Genomic DNA, 22,068 nt, shown 5'->3' on the forward strand with positions numbered 1-22,068 from the left:
TGCACAAAGCCAAGTGTTTACACTTTCTACTTCCAGTCAAACCAGTCACTAATGGATCAGCTCCCATCAGCCTAAACTGGAAAGATTGGCGTCTCCGAAAAAGTCCAAACAAGATCTACTGATGTTGACTTTGTCTCTGGTCCCACTAGCTTCGCTGCTCGTCTTTGAGTCGTGTTTGGATTTACTGATCTACAGCCAAAAGTTTGGACACGCTGTCCCATTGAGTGCAATGGGACAGCGTGTCCAAACTTTAGACATTAGTGGACAGTGTCAGGCAGTATGTCTGAGTGTTAACAAGCCGTCCCGTCCTCCACCTCAGCGTGGAAGAGTGTTCCTGACCTGCTCCACTGCATGATCACAGCTGCATGAAGAGGTGTCTTTGAGGAGATTTGCAGCTCTTCGTCATGTCTCTCTGTGAGAGAATAAAGCCTGAACTGTCCACGACCAGCGACTGGAGGGAGATTTGTGCCAGATGCTGCTTCTGAAAGGTGGACGATGAGCTCTCATGTCCGCTGCAGGGCATTCACTCTTCATGTGTTCTGCTTTGATGTGGGTTAGCGGACGTTGTCCCCGGGGTGTCCAGCACCACACCAGGCCTCCTCCCTGTCATCCACACTTACATGCTAGCTTTTTACACCCTTCATCTCTGGAGGTCTCTCAGCACCAACACAGAACTGTACCTCAGAGGAAACATTCATGCTTTTTTCAGCCTGTTTGATTAAATGTTTTATTCATACCAGCTTTCCTTTCCTTTCTCGTGGACCTGACGTCCATGTCTGTATTTTCTGCTCATATCTCCAACAGTCAGCCTGGTGGAATAAGATTTTATGCTGTTCGAAGCATTCCGCCTCATTTCATGGCTCGCCGGGTCTGTGTGGGATTAGGGTGAGTAAATGAGGCTGGTCTGTTGTGTCAAAGGTGATTTGGTCTCTTATCAGAGGCAGAACTGCAGATCTACAGCAGACCTAAGCAGACAGCTTTAATGGGAATGCTGGTAATGGTGACCACTTTAGTTTGCATCTGAGGCTTTTGTCTGTGTGTCAGGCGCATAATGAGACCCCCCCCGTTATGTCTTTTATTGTCTCATTTGTACTTTGGGATTATTCCGTCTCAGCTTGTTTGGTGGAGACACAAACGTTTACAGAGTTCTCTGTCAACACTTTAAAAGCTGATTGTAAATGCAGTTCAAGGAAACGTTCTCCGTTTAAATCATCAGAATCTGCAGAGGAGGAAAAACTTTCCAGCTTTCATGTTAGATGATAAGAAGTAAGGGATAACGCCCGATGAGACGTCCATTATCAGAAAATGACTGGTCGGAGTGAACCCTCCAACCAGTCTGTACTGGTCCTCTACAGTCTCCCGATACTGGTCTCCTACAGACTCCCTGTACTGGTCTTCTACAGACTCCCTGTACTGGTCTTCTACAGACTCCCTATACTGGTCTCCTACAGACTCCCTGTACTGGTCTCCTACAGACTCCCTGTACTGGTCTCCTACAGACTCCCTGTACTGGTCTCCTACAGACTCCCTGTACTGGTCTCCTACAGACTCCCTGTACTGGTCTCCTACAGACTCCCTGTACTGGTCTCCTACAGACTCCCTGTACTGGTCTCCTACAGACTCCCTGTACTGGTCTCCTACAGACTCCCTGTACTGGTCTTCTACAGACTCCCTGTACTGGTCTTCTACAGACTCCCTATACTGGTCTCCTACAGACTCCCTGTACTGGTCTCCTACAGACTCCCTGTACTGGTCTTCTACAGACTCCCTGTACTGGTCTTCTACAGACTCCCTGTACTGGTCTTCTACAGACTCCCTGTACTGGTCTTCTACAGACTCCCTATACTGGTCTCCTACAGACTCCCTGTACTGGTCTTCTACAGACTCCCTGTACTGGTCTTCTACAGACTCCCTATACTGGTCTCCTACAGACTCCCTGTACTGGTCTTCTACAGACTCCCTGTACTGGTCTCCTACAGACTCCCTGTACTGGTCTTCTACAGTCTCCCGATACTGGTCTCCTACAGACTCCCTGTACTGGTCTCCTACAGACTCCCTGTACTGGTCTTCTACAGTCTCCCGGTACTGGTCTCCTACAGTCTCCCTGTACTGGTCTCCTACAGTCTCCCTATACTGGTCTCCTACAGACTCCATTTAATGGTCTCCTACAGTCTCCCTATACTGGTCTCCTACAGTCTCCCTATACTGGTCTCCTACAGTCTCCCTATACTGGTCTCCTACAGACTCCCTGTACTGGTCTTCTACAGTCTCCCGATACTGGTCTCCTACAGACTCCCTGTACTGGTCTTCTACAGTCTCCCGATACTGGTCTCCTACAGTCTCCCTATACTGGTCTCCTACAGTCTCCCTATACTCGTCTCCTACAGACTCCATTTAATGGTCTCCTACAGTCTCCCTATACTGGTCTCCTACAGTCTCCCTATACTGGTCTCCTACAGTCTCCCTATACTGGTCTCCTACAGACTCCCTGTACTGGTCTTCTACAGTCTCCCGATACTGGTCTCCTACAGACTCCCTGTACTGGTCTCCTACAGACTCCCTGTACTGGTCTTCTACAGTCTCCCTATACTGGTTCTTTACAGTCTCCCTGTACTGGTCTCCTACAGTCTCCCTATACTGGTTCTTTACAGTCTCCCTGTACTGGTCTCCTACAGTCTCCCTGTACTGGTCTCCTACAGACTCCCTGTACTGGTCTTCTACAGTCTCCCGATACTGGTCTCCTACAGACTCCCTGTACTGGTCTCCTACAGTCTCCCTATACTGGTCTCCTACAGTCTCCCTGTACTGGTCTCCTACAGTCTCCCTATACTGGTTCTTTACAGTGTCCCTGTACTGGTCTCCTACAGTCTCCCTATACTGGTCTCCTACAGTCTCCCTATACTGGTCTCCTACAGTCTCCCTATACTCGTCTCCTACAGACTCCATTTAATGGTCTCCTACAGTCTCCCTATACTGGTCTCCTACAGTCTCCCTGTACTGGTCTCCTACAGTCTCCCTATACTGGTCTCCTACAGTCTCCCTATACTGGTCTCCTACAGTCTCCCTATACTGGTCTCCTACAGTCTCCCTATACTGGTCTCCTACAGACTCCCTATACTGGTCTCCTACAGTCTCCCTATACTGGTCTCCTACAGTCTCCCTATACTGGTCTCCTACAGTCTCCCTATACTGGTCTCCTACAGTCTCCCTATACTGGTCTCCTACAGTCTCCCTATACTGGTCTCCTACAGTCTCCTTGTACTGGTCTCCTACAGTCTCCCTATACTGGTCTCCTACAGTCTCCCTATACTGGTCTCCTACAGTCTCCTTGTACTGGTCTCCTACAGTCTCCCTATACTGGTCTCCTACAGTCTCCCTATACTGGTCTCCTACAGTCTCCTTGTACTGGTCTCCTACAGTCTCCCTATACTGGTCTCCTACAGACTCCATTTAATGGTCTCCTACAGTCTCCCTATACTGGTCTCCTACAGTCTCCCTATACTGGTCTCCTACAGTCTCCCTATACTGGTCTCCTACAGTCTCCCTATACTGGTCTCCTACAGTCTCCCTATACTGGTCTCCTACAGTCTCCCTATACTGGTCTCCTACAGACTCCCTATACTGGTCTCCTACAGTCTCCCTATACTGGTCTCCTACAGTCTCCCTATACTGGTCTCCTACAGTCTCCCTATACTGGTCTCCTACAGTCTCCCTATACTGGTCTCCTACAGTCTCCCTATACTGGTCTCCTACAGTCTCCCTATACTGGTCTCCTACAGTCTCCCTATACTCGTCTCCTACAGTCTCCCTATACTGGTCTCCTACAGTCTCCCTGTACTGGTCTCCTACAGTCTCCCTATACTCGTCTCCTACAGACTCCATTTAATGGTCTCCTACAGACTCCCTATACTGGTCTCCTACAGACTCCCTATACTGGTCTCCTACAGTCTCCCTACACTGGTCTCCTACAGTCTCCCTATACTGGTCTCCTACAGTCTCCCTATACTGGTCTCCTACAGTCTCCCTATACTGGTCTCCTACAGACTCCCTATACTGGTCTCCTACAGTCTCCCTATACTGGTCTCCTACAGTCTCCCTATACTCGTCTCCTACAGTCTCCCTATACTGGTCTCCTACAGTCTCCCTGTACTGGTCTCCTACAGTCTCCCTATACTGGTCTCCTACAGTCTCCCTGTACTGGTCTCCTACAGTCTCCCTGTACTGGTCTCCTACAGTCTCCCTATACTGGTCTCCTACAGTCTCCCTATACTGGTCTCCTACAGTCTCCCTATACTGGTCTTCTACAGACTCCCTATACTGGTCTTCTACAGACTCCCTGTACTGGTCCCCTTCAGGGTCCCTATACTGGTCTCCTACAGTCTCCCTATACTGGTCTTCTACAGACTCCCTATACTGGTCTTCTACAGTCTCCCTATACTGGTCTCCTACAGTCTCCCTATACTGGTCTCCTACAGTCTCCCTATACTGGTCTCCTACAGTCTCCCTATACTGGTCTTCTACAGACTCCCTATACTGGTCTTCTACAGTCTCCCTATACTGGTCTCCTACATTCTCCCTATACTGGTCTCCTACAGACTCCCTGTACTGGTCTTCTACAGTCTCCCGATACTGGTCTCCTACAGACTCCCTGTACTGGTCTCCTACAGACTCCCTGTACTGGTCTTCTACAGTCTCCCTGTACTGGTCTCCTACAGTCTCCCTATACTGGTTCTTTACAGTCTCCCTGTACTGGTCTCCTACAGTCTCCCTATACTGGTTCTTTACAGTCTCCCTGTACTGGTCTCCTACAGACTCCATTTAATGGTCTCCTACAGTCTCCCTATACTGGTCTCCTACAGTCTCCCTATACTGGTCTCCTACAGACTCCCTGTACTGGTCTTCTACAGTCTCCCGATACTGGTCTCCTACAGACTCCATTTAATGGTCTCCTACAGTCTCCCTATACTGGTCTCCTACAGTCTCCCTATACTGGTCTCCTACAGACTCCCTGTACTGGTCTTCTACAGTCTCCCGATACTGGTCTCCTACAGACTCCCTGTACTGGTCTCCTACAGACTCCCTGTACTGGTCTTCTACAGTCTCCCTGTACTGGTCTCCTACAGTCTCCCTATACTGGTTCTTTACAGTCTCCCTGTACTGGTCTCCTACAGTCTCCCTATACTGGTTCTTTACAGTCTCCCTGTACTGGTCTCCTACAGACTCCCTGTACTGGTCTCCTACAGACTCCCTGTAATGGTCTCCTACAGTCTCCCTGTACTGGTCTCCTACAGTCTCCCTATACTGGTTCTTTACAGTCTCCCTGTACTGGTCTCCTACAGTCTCCCTATACTGGTCTCCTACAGTCTCCCTATACTGGTCTCCTACAGTCTCCCTATACTCGTCTCCTACAGACTCCATTTAATGGTCTCCTACAGTCTCCCTATACTGGTCTCCTACAGTCTCCCTATACTGGTCTCCTACAGTCTCCCTGTACTGGTCTCCTACAGTCTCCCTATACTGGTCTCCTACAGTCTCCCTATACTGGTCTCCTACAGTCTCCCTATACTGGTCTCCTACAGTCTCCCTATACTGGTCTCCTACAGACTCCCTATACTGGTCTCCTACAGTCTCCCTATACTCGTCTCCTACAGTCTCCCTATACTGGTCTCCTACAGTCTCCCTATACTGGTCTCCTACAGTCTCCCTATACTGGTCTCCTACAGTCTCCCTATACTGGTCTCCTACAGTCTCCTTGTACTGGTCTCCTACAGTCTCCCTATACTGGTCTCCTACAGTCTCCCTATACTGGTCTCCTACAGTCTCCTTGTACTGGTCTCCTACAGTCTCCCTATACTGGTCTCCTACAGTCTCCCTATACTGGTCTCCTACAGTCTCCTTGTACTGGTCTCCTACAGTCTCCCTATACTGGTCTCCTACAGACTCCATTTAATGGTCTCCTACAGTCTCCCTATACTGGTCTCCTACAGTCTCCCTATACTGGTCTCCTACAGTCTCCCTATACTGGTCTCCTACAGTCTCCCTATACTGGTCTCCTACAGTCTCCCTATACTGGTCTCCTACAGTCTCCCTATACTGGTCTCCTACAGACTCCCTATACTGGTCTCCTACAGTCTCCCTATACTGGTCTCCTACAGTCTCCCTATACTGGTCTCCTACAGTCTCCCTATACTGGTCTCCTACAGTCTCCCTATACTGGTCTCCTACAGTCTCCCTATACTGGTCTCCTACAGTCTCCCTATACTGGTCTCCTACAGTCTCCCTATACTCGTCTCCTACAGTCTCCCTATACTGGTCTCCTACAGTCTCCCTGTACTGGTCTCCTACAGTCTCCCTATACTCGTCTCCTACAGACTCCATTTAATGGTCTCCTACAGACTCCCTATACTGGTCTCCTACAGACTCCCTATACTGGTCTCCTACAGTCTCCCTACACTGGTCTCCTACAGTCTCCCTATACTGGTCTCCTACAGTCTCCCTATACTGGTCTCCTACAGTCTCCCTATACTGGTCTCCTACAGACTCCCTATACTGGTCTCCTACAGTCTCCCTATACTGGTCTCCTACAGTCTCCCTATACTCGTCTCCTACAGTCTCCCTATACTGGTCTCCTACAGTCTCCCTGTACTGGTCTCCTACAGTCTCCCTATACTGGTCTCCTACAGTCTCCCTATACTGGTCTTCTACAGACTCCCTGTACTGGTCTCCTACAGTCTCCCTATACTGGTCTCCTACAGTCTCCCTATACTGGTCTCCTACAGTCTCCCTATACTGGTCTTCTACAGACTCCCTATACTGGTCTTCTACAGACTCCCTGTACTGGTCCCCTTCAGGGTCCCTGTACTGGTTTCCCTACAGTTTCAGACTTGCAGGTTATCCTGTCCTGTCCACTGATCCTGTCCACTTATGTAAATATTCTGCAGTGGTGCTTTAATTCTGGCTGAATTAGCTTTGTGTGACGCAGACATAGACGACAGACCGACTGAAACGTGTGCACACGCTGAGCCAATGACAGCGGTTTTGTTGTCAGGGTCCACAGATCAGGGCTGGTGTGTGTTTGTGCATAAAGTCACAACAGGACCAGATAAGAGCGGTCCCAGGTTGGCTTTGGAAGCCAAATCCGCAGCAGCCCCCCAGTGCTAATCGGATTAACAGAAAAGTTAGCAGCATGGCCCCAAAGAGACACAACATTTTTATACTGAGACATATTTTCTTCTTCCGCCTCCATAATCTGCTTCTGGCCTCAAAGCCGTTCCACATCATCTGGACAACAACAAACTCAGAGCATGGTGAACTGTTTTTAACCTCCGTGATGGATGACTGGAGAGGTGGGGGTCTACTTATGTAGGGGAGACACGGGAGGGGTGGGGGCTCTGCTCCACCCAGGTGGGGGAACAATGGCGTGCCCATTGTCTTAAAGTGATGGTTGGCTGAGCACAGACCCGGGCAGAGGTGGGAGGCACAGAAAGAAAAATGACTTGTAAAAATTATTGGTGAGGGAGGGCGAGAGGTGGGGTGGAGTGGGGGAGTCGCCTGAATGGGGGCAGCAGGGTGGCGACTGGACTCTGAAAGCTCCTTTCATGCTTGGTCTGCTCCAACCAACGCTGAAGACATCCGAGGTCTCTGAGCTCTTTGTCCTGCTTTCCAAGCCTTTCGTTCAGCGAGTGTTACCAGAGCCGCGTAGATGTGGGAGCGTTGCAGATGATTTCCTACCAGTTCACCAGCAACACGCAGCCTCTGAGGCTGGACGGAGACCTGAAGAGGCCACAATACACCAGGATGCATTCACTCACACATGTTCAGACTTTCTTTTTCCCAGTAAGAAGACATGTTTAATATAAACAGCTTTAAATTTGGTTATTTATTTATTTTACCTGTTCGGTCCATCCGTCCTTTTCTTTCTGATGACGATTCGTCCCAAACAGTCCAGCATGGTTTCCTTCCATACGTAACTTTATTTATCGCTCCTCGTCCAGGTGTGCTGGGTCCAGGTGTGCTGGGTCCAGGTGTGCTGGGTCCAGGTGTGCTGGGTCCAGGTGTGATGGGTCCAGGTGTGCTGGGTCCAGGTGTGCTGGGTCCAGGTGTGATGGGTCCAGGTGTGATGGGTCCAGGTGTGCTGGGTCCAGGTGTGCTGGGTCCAGGTGGTTGTGCATAGACAACACCATGGACACTAAAGCAACCACGCTGCGTTCAAGTTGTCTTGTAACACCCAGTGTGTGAGGTGACGTCATGAACAGGCAGTCGACATTCCCGCTGCTCCAGCTGGGAAAAATGAACTGGAACAAAATAAAACACGATAAAAACAGCTGAAACAAAATCAAGAAGGATCATGCATAAAAGCAGAGAGCTGGTTCCTAAACCTGGTGCAGGTGGTTCCGGGAGCAGCCGTCTGTAAATCTCTGAAACAGAGTTGGAAGATGGGATATGCCACGTCATGGAACAGAAATGATTGTGATTCTGTGGTCAATAACCAAATGATTAGTTTAATTGATGACTGGCCAGCTGCAACAAAGTGCTGAACAAAGACGTAAAACTCTTAAAAAGTGCATTGAGAGCTAGATAATAGCAGTTAAAGCAATAAAAGATAAAACAATAAAAAGTAAAAACATGATAACATTAGAAACGGTAAAAACAGAATAAGAAGCTGGATGAAATGCTGGGCGATTAATCGGATTTTAATCTCAGTACGATCTGGGTTTCCATCGATGATAAAACTAAAAGGGTGTGATTATTTTTCTCTCTGCAGTTTCCTCTCCTGCTGTCTTCAGCTGCTAATCGAGCGTCTCTGGCGTTGCAGCGCTGTGCTGTAAACTCCTCCCACAGCCGCTTTGCTTTCATTCAGACACTGTTGCCAACTTGGAGACTTTCTCGCTAAATCTGGAGACTTTTTTTATTAAAAGCGACAAATCTAGCAGCTTTTACTGGAGTTATTAGAGACTTTTCTGGTGTTTTGGCGACTGACTTGAAGGCACATATTGTTCTGCAGTTACTGTAAGGAAGGAGCAGCGGGAGCCTCTCCCGTCCTAAAGCACTCCCAGGCGGCCAGTCTCAGTCGGCTCCGGCTGCAGGTCCATGTAGAATAACTGCAGTAGGTTGTGGAAGTTCACCTAAACATAGTTTATACCATTGTCACTGACAACTGGCTGCATTATTTTCCTATACATAGTTCGGCCAGTTAAACACTGTAATATCCCTCCGTTACGGGGCGTTACCATAGCAACGCGTTAACCAGCTGGTTCAGATCTTTTAACAGGTGAATGAGAGAAACGCGCTGCAGCCTGACAGCGGTTGTTTGGTATAAAACGTACATCCAGGCCAACGTAAAATAGTTCCTATACTTCAGCAAATGTTGTAGAAAAAAAATACAAATTTGTTGTGAAATATTTACTGTGTGGGACCACGGTGGTAAAAGCAGATTAAACAACTCGTAACCGTGCGTTAGACGGTTATAACGCCCGACGCCGAGTCGACATCACGACGCGCAGCGTTGTTTAATCCTGACTTATTTATTTAGTTTACATCACTATTTACACTTTGTCAAGACAAAGCTTCACGTTGTTTGTCTTCTAAAATATGTGGAATCTTAAAGACATTTTTTAAAAGTCACGGTTTAATGTTTAAAAAAATTCATGTTGTTAAAAATAATCGTCTTAAATGATCGAGATCTCAATTTCAGTCAAAATAATCGTGATTATAATTTTTGCCATAATCAAGCAGCCCTACGTATTAGACCAATGTCTACATGGTTTCCATTTAGTTCTACTTCCTACAGCTGTTTTGCAGATCTCTCCTGGGTGAAGCAGATCTCAGCTTTACGCTTCCGACATACAGCATCTGTAAAATATTAGTTTAAATGTTGATGCCCTTTAAAATGTTCACTTTGGTTTAATCTGATTTGACCTCCTTCCTTCCTGCTCGGAGAAAGATCATTTGATGTTTTAAAGCTTAATAGCGGCAGATGAACGATGAAAATGCTGCAGTAAAATTATGCTTTCAAGGAATTTTTAACTTTAGTGTTTTGTGTCGGTCGGCCCAAGTTGCCATTTAATGAATTTTAGTCCAAACTGCAGTTGAAAAGGATTTTTTTCAGCTGATTAAAGCATATTTTCTTGCTAACATTCCATAAAAAGAAGGATAAAACAAGTATTCCGTCTCTTTTTGGTTTAATAGAGAGAAATGTGAACAACATGCGGAGATTCCTTCAGCTTTGCTTTTGGTTGGCGACGGAGGTTCTGCTGCGTTCCTGCAGTCCCACGTTGGACCTTGTACTTCTCATATGTGGTTGGCATGTTTGGCTCTAGTTGTGGAAGATAAGGACACAGGCTGGCTCACCCAGATTATCTTGTATATTTTGATTGTTGGCTGTTATTGAAATTTCTCTTTCATAGTTTTTATAGCAAGCTTCAAATATTTAGGTGGTAATCTGTGCTGTATACGCTGTCAGTAACAGATTTAAAGAGCTGGAGAAGGTTTTGGGTTCAGAACGAGTAGAGTTATCACCGAGTACGGTCTGATTTAATAAACAGAATGAAAATGAAATATTTTAATGTTTCTATTAATACTCCACACAAATTTCTCTTATGTCTGTTTTATCCTCTTGTCCCTACATTTGAAGCGAGTGTGCTGCTCAATGTAGAAAAGGGTTTGTTTGTTTAATAAAATCATGTCAAACTCCACGGAAGATCTCTCAACAACCCCGGGGAGTGAAGGGGGGGGGGGGGGGGGGGGGCGGGGGGGTTCTCCTAGCTTTTTTTGGTGCCATCCTTGTTTTTATTTGTCCCTGTGTGAACGAGTGGGCCCCAGAAGAAAAGCTGCCAAGTCCAACATGGCTGACAAGCTCTTGGCACTCCGAATCAACATCCCAGTGTCAAACTGGTGAGCCTTTCTTTGCCTGCATTCCCCCCATCATGCCTAGGAAACCCATTTTCTGGCTTGTGGTTACAGTCAGCCAGGCATAAGGGAGATGAAAATGATACCATGTGGACAAGAAGCTCTTTCTTCTTTGTTCTGCTAGCGTGGCAGCTTGTCTCCAGATTGGCTGGGAAGTCCGTCAGTCATCTGCCAAACAGTTAGAATCAGATGAAACTTGTTAAAATAGATCACAGCTACAGCAGCATGCATGCTTGACTTGGTGTTTTGTTTTCCTCTGCAGTGTGGAGCAAAGTGGAGCTGACCATGAACGACACACTGGAGGTGTACGCTGGTGACTCGGCTAAAATCCCCTGTAATTACGTCTTCACTGACACCAACAAGCCCAGCTTCGTCATCATCCAGTGGTTTGTGGTGAGTAAAGTTGGACTGCAGTCATGAGGTCATCATTACCATCAATAAGTTTTCTTTTTTTGAACAAAGTTTTATTCATATTTCAAGCTTTACAATATGTACAATCTTTACATATTCTTAAGGTAGAAAGCTACATATTATTTTAGCAAGCAAAACAAACATAAAATAATAGTAAACAAAATAAATAAACAAACAGAATGTCTTGCTGGTACAGCTGGTATCTCAAATCAGTGTACTGTTAAAAGCAGGAAATGTCTAATTGTTTTTTTTTTTTTCCCTATCTACCTATAATTATTGTAGTGAGTACAGAAAAATACAAATAATCCCCCCCCAACAACAGACTCAAATGCTACAGTGTCAAATTCAAATAGATTGTCACAGGATTCCACCTCTTCTAAAACAAATCAGTGGTAAGGTTTAGGTTTGCTCTTATTTTTTCCATTGTATAGACCCTCAGAATTCTTTCCTTCCACTGATTTATTGTTGGAGGAAGTGGTTTATACCAGGATACAGTTATCATTTTTTTTGCTACCAAGACAAGAATTTTCAAAAGATATTCTTTATCCTTATTTAAAAAATTAACAGGGCGCACCACAAAGATAAAAATCAGCGGAACAAATTCAATATGGGTATGTAGTATTTTGACCGTGAATCCAATTGACCAGGCAAAAAAATCTATAATGTGATAAATTTTCATAGCCCTGGAGTGTTTATCTGTTTTCTAATACTACTTAAAACTTTTTGAGTACATTTCATCCAGGTGTTTGTAATTTTGTATTTGGTCCATAATTCTGTTGAGCAAAATGCATAAGCCTGCAGTGAAAATCTGGGGCATGAACTTTGCTCCAAAGTTAACCATGTAGTATCTTTACTCTGTTTCATCCATTCCACTACTCCACGTAATTGAGCTGCCCAATAGTATAGTTTCAAATTTGGTAGATTAAGACCTCCACATGCTTTGCTACTGATCAGCTGGGAAAATTTGATTCTAGGTTTTTTTAGTTGCCAAATAAAAGCAGAAATCATTTTATGTATCTTTTTAAAATTGACAGCTGGAATCCAGATAGGAAGGGATAAAACAGATACAGAAACCTGGGAAGAACATTCATTCTAATGGTTTCAATTCTACCGAAAAAAGAAAGTGGCAATATTTCCCACCTCTGTAAGTCTTTTTGAATTTGATCAATCAATTTCCCGTAATTTGCTTTATATAGTTGAGAGACATCTGAGGTAATAGTAATTCCTAAATATTGAAACCTGTTGGGAGACCAATTAAATTTGACCCTTCTAGATAGTTCCGAGGGCCAAACCCCCTTCATCATCATGGCTTCTGATTTTGACTCATTAACTTTGTATCCTGAAACATCACTGAAATCCTTTAAACAATTTAAAAGTGCAGGAACAGAAGTCATTGGATCTTTAATATACACAATGACATCGTCAGCGTACAATGATAACTTATGGGTCCTAAATTTATCCGATATACCTAAAATCGAGGGATCATTCCTTATTAATTCTGCTAAGGGTTCTATGCTAATCGCAAATAAAATTGGTGACAAACAACACCCTCGGCGTGTTCCTCTTTTCAGAGGAAAGGGTTCAGATATATGACCATTACTCTTGAGGAAGGATTTGTATACAATACTTCAAACCACTCAATAAAGCTTTTATCAAAACCCATTTCCATCAAAACATGTTTCAGGAATGTCCAGTCCACCCAATCAAATGCCTTCTCAGCATCAAGGCTGAGAAGCATTGCCGGGTGGGGACCCTCTTGAGCTGTTGTAATTATATTCAGTGTAGGTCTTATATCATTTATTCCTAGTCTTTTTGGTATAAATCCCGTCTCATCGGGGTTGATGAGTTTATTAATAATCTTCAGAAGTCGTCTAGCCAAAATGGCAGTCAGTATTTTAACATCATTGCAAAGTAAACTTATAGGCCTATATGAGGCACATTGTGTAGGATATTTTCCTTCCTTATGAATCACAGAAATAATTGCATCGGCCCATGTTTTCGGTGGTTTTTTGGCACTTAGAGCATAATTAAACACTCTGTGTAGAAGAGGAATGGTTTCTGTCTGGAAACATTGATAAAATTCCCGGGGAAACCCATCTACACCAGGTGATTTATCATTTTTGAGCTTTCTGATAGCAGATTTTATTTCTTCTTTTGTGATGGTCCCCACTATAGCTTTGGCCTCTGTCTCATCAAGTTTAGGAAGATTGATTTGTTTAAGAAATTGTCTAATTTTCTTTGTTTTATTTTGATTGGGTTCTGAATCATACAAATATTTATAATAATTAGAGAATGCATTAGCGATGGCTCTGGGGTGTGACATCGTCTTTTTGGATGTGGGACACGTAACTTTTTGGACAATTCGACTTGCCTGTGTTTTTCTCAACTGAAATGCAAGTAATCTACTTGCTTTATTTCCTTGTTCGTAATATTTTTGATTAGTAAAACGTAATGCACCTTCTGCCTTATACGTTAATAAGTCATTCAAATCTTGTCTAAATCTTTTCATTTCTTGTAAAATTGTATCACTATTTGTCCTTTTATGATCAATTTCTAATTTTTTAATTTGTTCTTCTAATCTAATTTGGTTCTTCTCTCGATCTTTTTTATTTTTGAGGAGATTGATATGAACTTGCCCCTCAGAACTGCCTTTGCTGTGTCCCATAAGATAGAAGGAGACACCACATCTGTGTCATTAGTATCCAAAAAGAATTGCAATTGATCCTTGATATATTGAATTGTCTCAGAGTTATTCAAGAGTGATACATTTAATCTCCACAATTTAGAGGGCTTGTCTTGGTCTAAATTCAAAGACATTATAACAGGCCCATGATCTGAGAGTGATTGAGATTCAATGTGACAATCCTTCACTTTGTGGACCTCTTGTTTAGAGATACAGAAAAAATCTATTCTTGAGTGGCTCTTATGAACGTTTGAGAAATGTGTGTAATCCCTCACTCTTGGATTTTTTTAGACGCCATATATCCACAAGCCCCAATTCATCCATCATACTACTCAGTGTCTTTGATTTGAAGGATTGGGGCTTTTGTTCAAATGGAAATTTGTCTAAACAGTTATTTAATACACAGTTGAAGTCACCGCTCATTATTATTAATCCTTTTGAATTTCCCGCTATGATTTGTGCTATATTTAAAAAATAAAACCTTGGATTGTCCTCATTAGGGGCATAAACGTTTATAATTGTTAAAGTAATTCCTCCAATAGAACCAATAACCATCATCCATCGTCCGCTTTTGTCCTTAAGAACATTTTCTGATATAAAACCCAAAGATTTATGGCAGAGTATTGCTACTCCACGCTTTTATAATTTTCATATGATGCACTAAATACCTGTCCCACACACTCTCTTTTTAACTTAGCATGTTCTACTTCATTTAAGTGAGTTTCTTGTAATAACCCAATTGAACAATTCAACTTTTTAGTTGAGTTAGAATTTTCTTCTTTATAACGTGGTTTAAACCATTTATATTGTAAGGAACAATTTTCAAACTAGTCATGTTTAAATAAATATAGGACTAACAGTTTCCACCTATTCCCGTTTCCTTGTACCACTGTAGAATGAGTAAGTGAATAAGTAAGACTGAATAAAGACAAAACATCAAATCAACATTAAGAGTCCGTTTGCCGAGAAACCAGGAACACGAAGAACACCAAAGGGAACTTGGAACATGAATGAACTTCCAATAGTACCTTGTGTTGTCTCCCTGGCAGTAACAACTAATGAACCTAAAATAGGCAACACAATCCCGATGTAAAATGGGCAGGGAAACTTTGTTCCCTGGGTAAGGTACACAAAATGTGTGAGCAGCAGTCAGCACAGTCTCCACTCTCTGCTGCTTCAAATGCCCGGTTGTAGAAGTAAAGCAAAACAATCTCCAATTAGCTCTTTGACCAATGGATTTAGAAAACTAATTATGTCATTAAGCCTACATTTTATAATTCTTATGTAACACTTACTCCACAAATTTTTTTTCTTCCAGTAACAGAATAGTCTTATTTATTTAGTTCTCCTCATTTTGGTCTTCAGTGTTTATGATGGCTCTGATTTCCTTCGGGGTCAGCATCTGTCCATCCCTCTTCAGTCTGCCCTGGGTCTGCCATGTATCACGTACCAATTCTTTTTCCAAAATATCCCGTTCATCCACCACAACGTTAACTCCCAGATCCCTGAGAGTGGGTTGGGCTTCCACCAGAGAGGGGAAAGTTTTGACACCTGTGTCCAGGAACACTTTAAGTTGTGCAGGATATGGCAACTGAGCTTTGATGTTACGCTCCTTGAGTTTTTTAATCACTTCACGTACTTGCTTCCTTTTTCGTTGCATGTCAGGGGAGTAATCCTGGTCAAAATAAACTCTCTTGCCTCTGAACTCCAGGTCTCGCTGCTTCCACGCCTGTTGTAGGACCATTTGTTTTACATTAAAGTCCAAAAAACGAACAATAATGGATCTCGTGGTGCTGTTGCTTTTGGCCTCGGCATGGTTACTCTTTGGGCTCTCTCAATGTGAATGACTAAGTCTTCAGGCAGCTTCAGAGATGATTTAAGAAAGTTAACGACAAACGGAATCATCTTTCTTCCTTCCGCTTCTTCTTCTATTCCGTAGAGTCTGATGTTATTCCTGCGCATTCTATTTTCCAAATCATCTTGTTTTGCCGATAATGTAGCATCTCTCCTCAGTAAATAAGCAAGCGCCCGCTCCTGTATGCCACGATCTTCAGTTTCACTCACTCTGTGTTCAGCAGTATTCAGTCTCTCCTCCAGTGTGTCGAGTCTTTTCTTGATTTCACCAATCGAAGCCTCCATACGCGTCTGAGACTCTATTATGCCTTTTTGTGTTCTTACAGATTCTTCACGGAACTTGCGAAGCTCCGCTAGCATTAGCGTGTCACTACTTCCCATGTCGTTCAGAGCTAAGCTAGCATGAGAGGAGGTCATTGCCGTAATCTTTCCTTGCTGAACTTCAAATCTATAAGTTGAGTCTTATCCGTATAGCAGACTATTAAATATATATGTTGGTCGGAGCGCACGGGTCAAGCGTCTTTACTCGGGTATACCGGAAGCGGAAGTTCCCCATCAATAAGTTTTCATGCAGAATTGATCGAGGATTTAAATGACAATTTTATTTCAATTCAATTCAGCTTTATATGCCTTGCTCCGCTTCACAACAACGTGGTCTCAGGATACTTTCAGTCCCAGCTGGTTCATAATAAACAGCCTGGTTCAGGAAAACCACCAGATCGCACCGAAGCTTCACTTGGATCCAATCTCCCATCCTGAGCTGCATGAGGCAAAACCCGGCTCAGACAGAACCCAGCTCAGACAGAACCCGGATCAGACAGAACCCAGCTCAGACAGAACCCGGCTCTGGCAGAACCCGGCTCAGACAGAACCCGGCTCAGGCAGAACCCGGCTCAGGGAGGACGGCCATCTGCCTGGACCGGTTGGGGTGGAGGAACCGGTCTGCCTGGACCGGTTGGGGTGGAGGAAACGGTCTGCCTGGACCGGTTGGGGTGGAGGAACCGGTCTGCCTGGACCGGTTGGGGTGGAGAGGACAAGAAAGAGAAACCAACATGATGCAGCTTTTATCCAGGAAGACGTGCAGAAAGAGAAGAAATACGTTCATGATGCCGATGCTGTCATATGTTTCTACATGGAGGATGAGGAGCAGGGAGATGAAGAGGACGTCCTGAGTGCAGAAGAGGAGCCTGATAGCCAAAGACTCTTCCTCCCATCGTACATCACACTCTGGAACCACCAGTAGACCTGCAGTCTGAGAGCAAAGTTCTTCGTTTGGAACTTATGGAACTGTGAGATCTTTGTTCTGGAAAGGAACTTGGTCACGGAGAGCTTTATATGTGAAGAGAAGAAGTTTAAACTCCATCCTGGATTTAACAGGAAGCCGATGGAGAGATGCTAAAACTGGAGAACTATGATCTCTGGTTCTCATCAGAACCCTGGCTGCAGCGTTGTGGATCAGATGGAGACGTTTCAGGTCGTATCTAAGATAGAACATTAATCAGGAACTGCAGTAATCCAGTCTGGAAGTTACAAAGACATGGACTAGTTTTACTGCGTCGCTCTGAGCCAGGATGTCCCTCATGTTTGCAGTAATACGCAGCTGGAAGAAGCTTCTAGAAACCTGTTTTAAATGTGATCTGAAGGACAAATCCTGGTCCAGAAGAACTTCAAGGTTCCTCACTGTGATACTGGAAGCCAGATTAATCCATCCAGATTAAAATGAGTTTCTGTCCAAAGACAGAAACCAAAATGTTTGGGGTTTTTTTTTTTTCTGCTTGGAAGGAAAAAGAAACCACCTGAAAACCTGATTTGGTTATATACAGTGAGCAAGTCAGAGATTGGATAAGGTGAAAAATGAATAATTATCAGAATTTTAAAGGTGATTCTGTATTGAAAAGGCTGTCAGTGGAGGGTACTAGTATGTGTCCTGTTTTTGTATAGGACTGTTACAAAAAACCTGCTGGATACAAATGTGTGGAGTTTTTCTCAAAATATCTAACTTCTGATGTGTTTCTCTGTGCTAAAGAGCATTTCTGGTAGTGTTGGTAATGTGATTATGTAAACTAAAATAATAATGCTTGTGACCTGTCTCATGCTCAGACAGTTAAGAATAGTCAGATTGTCTTCCAACAACAAAAGGTTTAGTTTTGTCTTTATGCAGCTATTAAAGGTTTCTGGACATCCAGACATCAGTCTCATTGATACAGTTCAGCAGTTTGTGATGTACTGTATAACTGCGTGTCATCAGCATATAAAGGGTATTTTGGTTTTTACATTTCTGGTTTGTAGATAAGAAGGTAAAGAATGTTTAGCTATGATTAAAAGCTGGTTAAAAGTTGTCTAAAAGCTACCATAGAAGCTAGCTAAAAGATGACTAAAGGCTGGCTAAATAGTGGTTAAAAGCTTGTTAGAAACTTGCTAAAAGATGGCGAGAAACTAGTTAAAGCCTCGCTAGAAGCTGTCTAAAAGTTGGCTGGCTAAGGCTGACTGGACACTAGACTAAAAACTGGTTAGATGCTAGCTAAAAGCTGGCTAAAAGGTGGATGGAAGATTACTAAAAGCAGGCTAGACATTTGCTAAAATATGGCTAGAAACTGGCTAAAGGCTAGCGAGAAGCTGGAGTTGGCTAAAAGCTGACTTTACGCTGCCTTGAAGATTACTAAAAGCTGGCCAGAGGCTGGCTAAATGCTGACTAGAAGCTGGGTAAAAGCTGGCCAGACGCTGGCTAAAGGCTGGCAAAAGGCTGGGTAAAAGCTGGCCAGAGGCTAAAGGCTGGCTAAATGCTTACTAGAAACTGGGTAAAGGCTGACTAGAAGCTGGGTAAAACCGGGCCAGAGGCTGGCTAAAAGCTGGCTTACAGGTAGCTCAAAGGTGACTAAATGCTGGCTAGAAAATGGGTAAAAGGTGCCTGGAAGCTGGCTAAAAGATGACCAAGAGCTGGCTAAATACTGACCAGAAGCTAGCTAAATGCTGGCTAAAAGCTGGATAGAAGATGGCCTTAAGGTTAACTGGTCGCTGGCTAGAAGTTGGTTAAAAACGGGCTAAAAGTTTGCTTTAATTGGTCTATGAAGTCAGTTAAAAAGGGCGTCCATAAGGTATATTTACAAAGTTGTGGGTTTTTTTGTTTTTTTTTTAAAGTATTAAAGACAAGTTATGATATATGTTAATCAAATTTCAAGCTTCCATGAACTGGTGTTTATCACGTTTTTTGGGTTTTTTTTTCCAAAAAGAAAGAGTGTTTAATAGAATCTTAAAAATTGCTGCTAAATTCACAGTATGTATTGTGGTTCATTGAAACAAAATTGGACACACAGTCAATCAAATTATTGCAATAATCATGGATGGCATTCCCTTGTGCATGGCACAAGAATTTTATGGAGACATGGATGATGTTGGATGAAGAGGAGTGGATGACCAAACATGTCAGTAGAAAATAGATATAGAGGTGTAAAATGGAACAAAAAAAGACTTAAATATCTGCTCCTCCTTTCGTAATGATTTTCAGAGAATTCTCTATTCATTAGATTTTTTAAATAATTCATGAAATTGTAAAAAGATTTTATCATTTTATCTTCCAATCACCCCCCACAGAGATCTGCAGGAAATACCTCACGTATGCGGATCTTCTACAGCGACGTCACTCAGCAGATAGTTGACAACAACACAGACTACACCGGTCGCATTGAGGTGGCTGGAGACCAGAATGGAACACAGCTCATAATCCGGGATGTCCGACTCTCTGATGAGAGGGAATTTTTCTGCCAGGTTAACGGGCTGGCTGCTGGCAACGCTGAACGCAGGACCCACCTCCGAGTGTTTGGTAAAGAAGGTTTTAACCACTATCTTTATTGTAGACTCAGTTGTAAGATAAATACTGAAGCGACGTGTTTCCTCTGCTGCAGCTCCTCCAGAGGCTCCTGTCATCGAGGGCAGTGTTACTGGAATATCTATCACCAATGAAAAGCCATCTAAGGTGGGTCAGCTTAAATTTAGACACAGAAACAACGTTATCATGTGTCTTTATGCCAACCATGAATGCGACTCTCTCTCAAGGTGGCATCATGTGAGGCTCGAAATGGCTTCCCGAAACCCAACATCACCTGGTACAGGAACGGCGTGCCCCTGAACACAACACCAGGATGTAAGTCTGCACTGCTGACTTCCAGACCAGCCCAGTATCTCCTTCAGATTAAAACATGTTTACTCTCTTTTATTTCACATCTCTGGGGATCCTTTCTGCATTTTTTCCTCTGATCAGTGCGAGGCATCTCGTAGCTCCTGCCTGCTGTTGATAAAGGATGGTCACTAATGGAAAACATTCAATACCAGTTAATGCGATAAATAGATTAGTGAGTTTTTCTGGTTTTGTTGGACTGATTAATCTTCCAGCTGGAAAAATGTTCATTTTGTTAAATTCATCAACAACCTGAGCTGAGCCTTTATAATAATTAGCTGAAATATGCTACCATACCATCCTATATTTATAAATACTCTTTACATTTAGTCAGTAAATACAAGCAAGGCTTTGGCTTTAACCGTCTAAAACCTGATTTCCCCTTACCAGGCAGCTTTGTCAGAGAGGATGTTCATCTAGTTCTATGATCGGACAAAGGTTTAGAGGTACAGCTGCATCATGACAGAGATATTCATACGTATCACGAAAATATTTCTTATTTTTAAGGAAGCCTAAAACATTTCCATTTTGTGCTATGTGTCATCATCATTTATTCTTCTCCAGTAATGCACACTGATCATTACATAGCTTAGCAAACCTCCCTTTAAAAGGACTCCATAGGTATGGAAACAGACCAATGGTTGTAGAGATAAACTCAATTATTGCTAATATTGCTACACATCTGCTTTCTTGTCTTGATGTTCCAGTTGTAAACGTTCTGATCCTGGTGACCCGGGAGTCCAGCGGGTTGTACTCCGTCCAGAGCACGCTGGAGTACAAGGTGGTCAAGGAGGACCAGGACGCATATTTCTCCTGTGAGGTCAGCTTTTCTGTCCCGGGAGCCATCAGGACTGTGGAGTCCCACAGCATCAACGTCACTGTTCACTGTGAGTAAACGGGGGATATACCGGCCTGTGTCTGGTAGAGAACTGCGGTGATGTCGGTGGTTTGTTGCCCCGGTTCTGCAGAAGAACACCTTTAATTTCAGCATCTCCTCGTCTATCTGAGCACTAAAACCAACCCAGTAGTTTGGATTATCTTTCTTTGTTATTCTCTATTACTAAGTATTTTCTCTTTAATTTAGAAAGTAAAGACTTCATGAGTCAAGACTAAGATTTCAGGCATCCCTGCAGATTTTTACTTTATACAAACATATTCTGGGTTAATGCGTTCACAAACAGAGGGATAAAACTGGAGTCAATCATTTATAACATAATTGTCTTCTTATAATGTATTCATAATCTTTAGAATAACAGTGCAAATGAATAACAGTCCGACAGGATGGAATATAGAGCTGCTTTCCTCTGTTTATTCATTGTCCGCAGGGTCCGTTCCAGATAAAGATATGTCTGTATTGAATTCGACTGGCTACTGAGGCCTCAGTGGAAGCTGTTTTTATTTTACTCTCGGCTCTAACAGATGCTAATGTGGTTAATGGAATATTCATAAAACGCCCACGCTGGAAAGCTACAGCAACACATGCTGAAGATAAGTGGAAATCTGGAGGCTACAAGTTCAGAGCAGAAGTCTGGATGTGGAGGATGTCGTTATGTTGTCCAGGTGTTCTGCTCAGCAGAACTCTGGCTTCAGGCCAGCATCAGGTGTTTCCTTTTGCCCCCATCCTGATATTTACCCCAATAAAACACAGAAACCACATCACACATCAACTTCAGGAGACATATTTAGAAAGCTGGCTCTTTAAAAATAAATGTGACTGATGTATTTGTAGATAAATGTTGGCAAATATGAACAAATAGAAGGAAATAGATGTTAATATGTTCCCATAAAATTAGTAAATAAATAAGTTGTGTTGTAAAAAGTAAAGAAAAGTGAAGAATTCTAAAGTGTCAATTCTGGAGTCACATGATAAATAAATGAGATTAAAATCATCCTGATTAGAAAGGAACAATTATTTCATAGAATGCAGATTAAATAAGGTCAGACCCGTGTTGCTGTCACTGAAACAGCCTGGAGGTCTCCTGGTGGTCTACTGGTGGTCTCCTGGTGGTCTACTGGAGGTCTCCTGGAGGTCTCCTGG

At 43.6% G+C, this 22,068-nt stretch overlaps 1 protein-coding gene across 2 annotated transcripts in view; it reads left to right on the forward strand.

Moving 5' to 3' along the window:
* Nucleotides 1-22,068, forward strand: part of mcama (melanoma cell adhesion molecule a) — a 97,537-nt gene that overhangs the window by 52,303 nt on the left and 23,166 nt on the right. For both annotated transcript variants that reach the window (XM_079247782.1, XM_079247781.1), the window contains exons 2-6: nt 11,171-11,301; nt 19,448-19,676; nt 19,759-19,829; nt 19,910-19,997; nt 20,738-20,917. In XM_079247782.1, coding sequence (XP_079103908.1) covers nt 11,171-11,301; nt 19,448-19,676; nt 19,759-19,829; nt 19,910-19,997; nt 20,738-20,917 — 699 coding nt within the window. The remainder of the gene's footprint in view (nt 1-11,170; nt 11,302-19,447; nt 19,677-19,758; nt 19,830-19,909; nt 19,998-20,737; nt 20,918-22,068) is intronic.

This window comes from Telmatherina bonti (assembly GCF_933228915.1).
Source record: "Telmatherina bonti genome assembly, chromosome: 10".
In the NCBI taxonomy this organism is placed as follows: domain Eukaryota; kingdom Metazoa; phylum Chordata; class Actinopteri; order Atheriniformes; family Telmatherinidae; genus Telmatherina; species Telmatherina bonti.